Below are 8623 nucleotides of genomic sequence, written 5' to 3' on the forward strand. Positions count from 1 at the left end.
ATAAATTCCTTCAAAACCTCGTCTGTTTTTTTTTTTTAATGCGCAAGAGAAACTATGGTGTGAAGGGACACAATATGTGTGGTTGTAATTCGATAAAAATTGCTAAAATTGTCAGAAAAATTTGCCAATTTATGGATCCGTCCCTGCTGTTGCCAAGGACAAGATAGAAGAGCAGCTCAAATATTTATTTAGCAAGAGAGATGGAAAAGTCCCATTCAGATATTATGTAAATAATACGTTATAATATATTTGACTACCTTTTTTGGGATCTGATCCCCCTACTCACAGCCCACAATTTTTCTCCACCATCAACTATAAATTTGGATCCAAATCAAATTTTACCAAAATAAAGGTCAGCAAAACAGTATCAACACAGTCTTGTGTGTTTATCTCCCTCTGCTCTTCCTGGGCCTGTTTGGATTTTCACCTCAGGCTCCTTTATCCTCCCACGGTCCAAAGGCTTTCTTTGTCTTCAATTATATGAACATTTGTCATTTTCTCTCTGCGAGGTGGTTTTTCAGTTTTATGTGCATTCTTCTATAGCTCATTCTCATATATCTCATGCACTGAATGCAACTTTTCAGGCCAGTGTACTGATACAAACATGTCCACAGGCCTATAAACCTTCATCCCTGCATGCACGTATAACTTTAAATCTTTCTATGGATTCTTGAGTTCCATTATTATATATTACTTCTAATGTATTTTCCTTATTATCCAACAATTGTGCAATTTCCCATGCTCTTATTTTTGGTTGTATTACTGAATGTTTTTATAGTATCAATGCACCACTCCTTTGTGAGTCCCTGCATCTCCAACATTTTTCTTGTCAGGTTCGGACTGGGTGGACACGGTGGTGGAATCAGGCGGGATGCTCTGCAGTCGTAAAGGCGTAAACCTTCCCGGCTGCGACCTAATCGGCATGCAGTCGGTCAGCCCGCGGGACGAGGCTGACCTGAGGTTCGGCGTGGCTCAGGGTGTTGATATGGTGTTCGCCAGCTTCATCCGTTCAGCCCAGGATGTCAAGGATGTGCGTCGCGCTCTTGGGGCGCATGGTCGAGATATTAAAGTGATCAGCAAGGTGGAAAGCCGGCAAGGAGTTCAAAAGTGAGTCCTGGAAAAATCCAATTTCCAATTAATGCCATTTCTGCAGAGTTATTTTTAGCCAAACAGGCACTGACGGCATGAGTCTTCCACAACGAGACTTTGACAGGTCTTTTAAATCCACCGCTGATGTGATCTGTCGCTCCTGTGGACAGCCAGCTGTCCACGAAGGAGAAACATATGTCAACTTTAGATTTTACACATCTATGATAAGCAGTCTCTGTGGCTGTCCACGTGAGTTATTGCAGCCAATTAATATACCTGACATAATTTATTTCCCTGCCTTCTTACCTCCATTACTTATCTCATGCTTTGTCCTGCTGCTCCCCGGCTGCTGACAGTGTTTAACTGCAGTTTTAATAGAAAGAGATTAGATAATAAAGATGAATTCTTAACAGTAATTAAGCTGTTTGTGAATATTTGGTATTAAACGTCCTGTTTGGATGTCCTGCAGCTGTGTTTTTCCCTTTTAAATCTACATCAGCATCACGGCTTCCTGCTTTTCCTTTCAGTCTCTTTGTTCCTTGCTCATATAGGAGTTTGGATTTCATCCAGATCATTTAGGATTTAAATCAAAATTTTACGCTATCCTCGATATCTTTTGAAGATCTAAAAGCAGCGTGACAAAAAAAAATCTGAATTGGAAGACCTAGTTTTTAGATAACGTGTAGAATCTTCCTTATTCCTCCTTTTGTGCTCTTTTTCCAACTCTCTCTTCTTGAGCCCAAACACTCACTCCTTCCTCTAATCTGTCTGTCAGTTTTGAGGAAATCCTGGCTGAGAGCGATGGCGTGATGGTTGCCAGAGGCGACCTGGGGATCGAGATCCCTGCGGAGAAAGTCTTCATTGCCCAGAAGATGATGATTGGGAGATGCAACTCTGCTGGGAAGCCTGTCATCTGTGCCACACAGGTCAGAGATGAGCACACACACACACACACACACACACACACACGCACACACACAGACACACACACACACAGACACACAGAGAAAAAAAATCACAGAAAAAGAAGAAATATTGAGATTAAGACTTTTAACTGCAGTTTCAGCCAGCCGAATGTCAAACGGGTCCAACTACACATTAACCTTACACTCGTGCATAATGTCACTTGTCCAGTGAATTCATTTTCAGAGATGCACACATTCCCTCTCTTTCACACCCCTCTGCTTTTACACACATGCACACACACACACACATGCGTGCAACACTCCCGCAGCCATGTTGAGTCACAGTGCTGTACTTTGTTTATGCTACAGCTCTTGACTCGGAGTGACAGCGTTATAGCAGGTTTGCTACTCGAGACCTGAGCCCACAAACAACACCCACACACATGCACTAATCAGCATTAGTCGGAGCTTCTTAACTAAAAATGCAGTCTCACAGGCCATGCTGCAAGCTATCTCATTTTCCAACTGTCTGCCTCGCTTATTGACTCATAACACTGAGTCTCCAGCATACCAATAACGATTTCTCTAACTCGCACTCGCCTGCCTCAGTCTAAATGATCTCTTATTACCGGTACTCCTACTCTACCATCTATCCATCCACAAAGCCATTACCTCCTGTCTTCGTGCTCGCCCATATCACTTTGTCAAAATGAACAAAAATTGACATACAAAGACTCCGAGTGGCTTATTTTTGATGGACTCATTGGTGAAATCCATTTATAGTACCTTATAGAGACGTTTTGGTTATAGCTGAAATGTATTGTATGTGTGTCTTTGTGTGTTTTTGTGCATTTGCAGATGCTTGAGAGCATGGTGACCCACCGACGGCCAACTAGAGCAGAGGGCAGTGACGTTGCCAATGCCGTGCTGGATGGAGCTGACTGTGTAATGCTATCTGGAGAAACCGCCAAGGGACTGTTTCCTGTGGAGTCAGTTGCAATGATGCATTCGGTGTGTGTTTCTGTGTGCACATGGTGTCATTCGGTTGCGTCTGACTTAGTGCCCTCTGATAATGCTCTAACCCTCTGTCTGTCCCTCTCCCTGTCTCTGTCGCTCTATCTCAGATCTGTAGGGAGGCAGAAGCAGCCATTTTCCACCAGCAGCTTTTTGAGGAGTTGCGCCGCCTCACTCCTCTCTCCTCTGACCCCACGGAGGTCACGGCGATCGGAGCAGTGGAGTCTTCGTTCAAATGCTGTGCCGGGGCGATTATAGTCCTCACGACCACTGGCAGGTGAGTATATCGGCTAACATTCATGATAAATGTGTCAGAACTAGCAGTGCTATATGCTATATCGTGACAGTTCACCTGACTGTCACGATATAGCATAAGACAAAGTTTTATTGTTGTTTGATGAGGGTTTCCTACCAAAAAAAACAGTAAATCAGTCAGAACCGCTAAAGTCAAGAGAATCTTACGTTTGTTTCAGAAGAGCAGCAGCAAGAACCATCAACAGATATTACATTGATTAAGTCAGAAATGGCATGGAAGGAGAAGCTGTGGTAGAGGAGGGTTGCAAAGTAGCTTGCAGATGTAAAGAAGCTATGGTCATGTTTAGGGAACTTAAATAAGATGCTCTGTGTGAGGTCTGTGTGAAAGTTGCCTGACACTGAGATCAGCTGATCTACCGGGACTATAGCTGGCCTTCACTTTGTGGCCTGTTAGTTTAATAGAGAGATGCTGGTAGGTGGAGTTTGCTGCCATGTTGTTCTCTCTCCAGTTCTGTTGCAGCGCTAAGCTAAGAGCTAGCATATTTAGCACAAGTAACTAAAAAGCCTGATTAGATTTGGAAAACCATCCATCCATTTTCTTCCGCTTATCTGGGGCCGGGTCGCGGGGGCAGCAGCCTAAGCAGAGAAGCCCAGACCTCCTTCTCCCCAACCACCTCCTCCAGCTTATCTGGGGGAACACCAAGGCGTTCCCAGGCCAGCCAAGAGATATAATCTCTCCAGCGTGTCCTGGGTCTGCCCTGGGGCCTCCTCCCGGTGGGACATACCCGGAAAACCTTGCCCAGGGGGCGCCCAGGGGGCATCCTTGTCAGATGCCCGAACCACCTCAACTGGCTCCTTTCGATGTGGAGGAGCAGCGGCTCTACTATGAGCCCCTCCCGAATGGCCGAACTTCACACCCTATCTCTAAGGGAGAGGCCAGCCACCCTTCGGAGGAAACCCATTTCTGCCGCTTGTATTCGCGATCTCGTTCTTTCGGTCACTACCCACAGCTCGTGGCCATAGGTGAGGGTAGGGGCGTAGATCGACTGGTAAATTGAGAGCTTCGCTTTTACGCTCAGCTCTCTCTTCACCACAACAGACCGGTACAGCGTCCGCATCACTGCAGCCGCTGCACCAATCCGTCTGTCGATCTCCCGCTCCCTTCTCCCATCACTCATGAACAAGACTTAAACTCATCCACTTGGGGCAGGGTCTCGTCCCTGACCCGGAGTGGGCACTTGGAAAACCATTTGAAAATAATTAACATAAATATATTATCATTGTTTGGGCGGCATGGTGGTGCTGTGGGTATCACTGTTGCCTCATAGTAAAAAGGGGTTTGAATCCAGCCTGGACCTCCCTGTGCTTGCACACGTGTTAGTGATGTATGCAGGTGCGAATGTGTCTGTAATTTTTGTGAGGCCTGCAACAGACTGGAGATTTATCCAGGGTGTAGGAGATGGGCTCCGGCACTCCGGTGACCTTGGATTGGAAAAGAGGAACTTGGATTAATAATTTCTGTATTCGTCCTTGTAGATGCTAGAAACAAGTTTATTTGTCCTTCTCCAAACAAACATATAACACAGGCTCTTTAAAGTTTGCAGCTTCTTTTATCCCAAAGGTCCAGGCTGAATATTGCAGTAATGTTTGCTGCTTGTGCATCTTCTGGGTTTTATGGGGCTTCATTGTACTGTTTTTGTGTATTTTGTACTTTATATAATATATGTGAGATTTCCCGTCTCACATATATTAAATGTGCACACAGGAGGACACACACGTACCTCCTGTTACCAAAATGTGCATAAAAATACACTAGAATGATCTCCAATTAGTTTAGCCATTATGTCTAAGTAAACATACAACCATAACATATCAGATATTAAAACTGAGATTTAATTCTGATTAGAAAATAGTTTATCTGTAATGTCTGCAATATATTTCAAAAGTGTAAGCACATAAGATTCTCACATTCATAGACAGCAGACAGTCTTAAAAGCAAAAGCTTCTATAAATGAGTGAAGAAACTAACAAATGGAGAGGTATCTGTTTAGTTGATATCCTACTGTGCTCTGGGTGTTAAGCTGCTGAGTAAGTGCCGATTTCACTTTAAGATGTTGAGAGGAAGTGGTCTAAATGACCTTGAAAGCGGGATTAATAACGGATCATGGAAGACGGCAGCTTTAATCAAAAAAGCGAGTTATTATTATTATATTTGGAAGAAAAGAGTCCTGTATGACTTATGCCAAGGAGCAGTGATGCTGCTTTCGTTTTTCCCTCAGTATGAAAGTGTTGTTCATGCGTGCCATCACTGATAATTTATTTTCCATCCTTAACTTTGCACTTCTTCTCTGCAGGTCGGCTCATCTCCTGTCCAGGTACCGCCCTCGCTGTCCGATCATTGCCGTCACCAGGAGCCCACAGGTACACTCTGTTCTATGAACCAAAAGAAATATTACTTTTGTGCTGACACCTGGTGCATTTGTCTTACCATGAAAACATGGCTTAGATCAGTGGTTCCCAAACTTTTTTTGCTGGGCCCCCTTTGTTTTACAGAAAAATATTTGCGCCCATCCTCCAACCACACACACCCATATTTTGCTCAATTGCGGTTTATTTCACACCTCAAACATTTAGTAAACAATTAAGCAAATACAAGTAATCTGCAGGTAGTAAGAAGATAAACTACTAACTCTTTTACGCTACGTCCGCACCTACACGGGTATTTTTGAAAACGCAGCTGTTTCGTCCACACGTAAACGGCGTTTCGAATCACCGAAAACGGAGATTTTTTTAAAACTCATTTTTTTGCGTTTACGTGTGGGCGAGGAATACAGAGTTCTTGCAACGTCAAAGGTATGTTCCTTTTTTCACGTCAGCTGTGCGCCAATGGCAGATAGTCAGATTAACAGTATTTTGTCTCTATCTTCAGGTTTTACACGCTTACGTATAAACACGCAGTTACTGTCCCTCTATTTAGAAAGGCAGAGGCGTCAAGGTGTAATTATTTTACATGTAGTTGTTTTTTTCCTGTGTAATAATATTCAACATTGCTGTCAATACTTTTTTTTAAAAAATGCCTCTCTGTGCAAAATGGGTTTAAAAACATAAACAGCTGTGGGATGCTGTTAGTCCGTGATTTGAACCGGGGGAACAAATCGTGGGAGGATCAGCCTGATGTTATTTGTATCCCACTGTAACTTTACTGTATAAAGAGCTAACATCTCCGAAATGTCAGGAGTAGTTAGTCATTACAACAAGTGTTTGTGAACTAAAAATCAAGAATGTGGGATACTGTTTGTCTGTGATTTGGAGAGCCCAGCGGTGCTCCCGACACAGGAAAGACCAATTCTGCAGGGGAGACCTACCTCGGCACTTATGCAGGTGCAACCAAAGGGAAGATAGGCTTCACCATATTTTCTAGTCTTTGGCTTAGAATGAAGTTGGTTTGGAAACATATTCAGCGATGCTTCTATTCCCGTGTTTTGCGTTTGTGTGGGAGCCCCATGGTTGTTTATTTTATTTTTATTTTTTTTTCCCCTTTTCATGCCGCGCCCCCCTGCAATGGCTCAGCCCCCCCCCACACTTTGGGAAGGTCTGGCTTAGATGATGATATCTCGCTGTTTTCAAAAGTGATTAGTGTGCGATGTCCACTTTTGCTGCCTGTCGTGGTAAATTGTGACAGTGTTGTCAGACTGGTATCACCAATCTGGAGTATTTATTACCGACTGTATTTCTGTTTTATTGAACTTTCTTGTTCTAAGACCGGTGATCAAAGTGGGTTACACGGTCTTTAAAAAAAGAATCATGGTTTCCAATAATGTCAAAGCAATAATCAGGGTCAAATTTGATGGCGCACATGTGAATGCTCTGTAATAACCCCACACTATGGCTGATCACTGAAATGAAGGCAGCTCCCCCTGACCTTCATTATTATGACATCCACACTTTTTGATCAATCACAGGTCATCTTTTAGTATCAATAAAATTGTGGTGACAGAGTACAAAATTGGCATGTTTCGTTTTTCTCAGTAATATTAATTAAAAGAAAAGAAAAATAAAAGGATACACAAATAAATGAATATAACAATGACCATATTTAAAACAAAATTGCCTCATTCTGACATACTTTCATATTCCTCTCTCTTCCCTCGTTAAATGTAAAAATAGGTCTCCATCTCCTGATAAATAAGTCTTTCTGAAGTTATTTGTTCAATCAGACAGATTTCCAAATGCTATTCAACCACACGTGCGATGTTGGAGACTCGGATTTCCACCATCCAATTATAATGCATTTAATTGCTCAACAGTAATCGTAACAGATATTTACTACCTGCAGGAATCTTATTTTGATGTATATCTAACTTTAGAAAAGACCACAGTATGTCCAACATGAGCCTTCCGGGCTCCATATGTGTATTTTATTATTTTGTGTTTGATTTTGATAGTTTTTTTTCTTTGCTGTGTTGTTTTCTGTTTTACTTCCTGTCTGTATGATTGTTTTCTTCCTCTCTTGTTCCCAGTCTCCCAGTTAGCCTTCATTGTATATTTATACACTCCTCTTTGTCACATTGTCTGTTTGCATTCCTGTTTTTACTGGTAAATATACCGGGGGATCAACAGACTGACAGACCATAAAAATCAATAACCACCAAGAAACTTGCAGTTATTTTATAATGTACCTAATCTTTTTTCCTCTTTGTCAGGTCACCCGTCAGTCTCAGCTGTTACGAGGCGTGTTTCCTGCCCTCTTCCACCCTCTGCCCGCTCCTGTGTGGGCTGATGATGTGGACAACAGGGTCAACTTTGGCATGGAAATTGGTCAGTCGGTGCTCTGTTCAGCCTGCTTGCAGTTCTTATATAATATAAGCCATATTACTCACATGCCCTTATCTCTCCAACACCACAGGGAAAACAAGAGGGTTCTTCAAGTCCGGCGACATGGTGATTGTGATGACAGGCTGGATCCCAGGGTCTGGTCACACCAACATTATGAGGGCAGTGAATGTCCCGTAACAACATGACCTCACTGGACTCTAAATCTAACAGAGTTGCTGGAGGTTCATTAAGAGAGCCTTTAAAATCTTTTAATGCACCAAAAAGCCAAAGAACCACCCCTAAAATTGAAGCAATAACCTCTGTCGAAAGCAGCAGAAACACTCTACTTAAAATTTGAGGTTATTATGAGGAAACACCTGGTCTAATAACCACTCATATGAATGTACCCATGACTCCCTTCAAATAAAACTTGACTTTAACTTTAATACGTTGTTCTCTAGTTCTTCTCAGGACACAGGCTTCTGTAATTGAACTGTCCTGCCTCCTGTTTTCATATTGAAAGTGAAAGTATTGTCTCTGTGGCT

The 8623-nt window shown here is 42.7% G+C and overlaps 1 protein-coding gene across 4 annotated transcripts in view; it reads left to right on the forward strand.

Moving 5' to 3' along the window:
* Positions 1-8524, forward strand: part of pklr (pyruvate kinase L/R) — a 19897-nt gene extending 11373 nt beyond the window's left edge. For all 4 annotated transcript variants that reach the window (XM_040029876.1, XM_040029875.1, XM_040029874.1 and 1 more), the window contains exons 6-12: positions 834-1107; positions 1865-2015; positions 2853-3005; positions 3119-3285; positions 5618-5684; positions 7967-8081; positions 8170-8524. In XM_040029876.1, coding sequence (XP_039885810.1) covers positions 834-1107; positions 1865-2015; positions 2853-3005; positions 3119-3285; positions 5618-5684; positions 7967-8081; positions 8170-8276 — 1034 coding nt within the window. In that variant the 3' untranslated portion in view covers positions 8277-8524. The remainder of the gene's footprint in view (positions 1-833; positions 1108-1864; positions 2016-2852; positions 3006-3118; positions 3286-5617; positions 5685-7966; positions 8082-8169) is intronic.
* Positions 8525-8623: the final 99 nt, after the last annotated feature.

This window comes from Simochromis diagramma, unplaced genomic scaffold (assembly GCF_900408965.1).
Source record: "Simochromis diagramma unplaced genomic scaffold, fSimDia1.1 OVJJ01000361.1, whole genome shotgun sequence".
NCBI classification, from domain to species: domain Eukaryota; kingdom Metazoa; phylum Chordata; class Actinopteri; order Cichliformes; family Cichlidae; genus Simochromis; species Simochromis diagramma.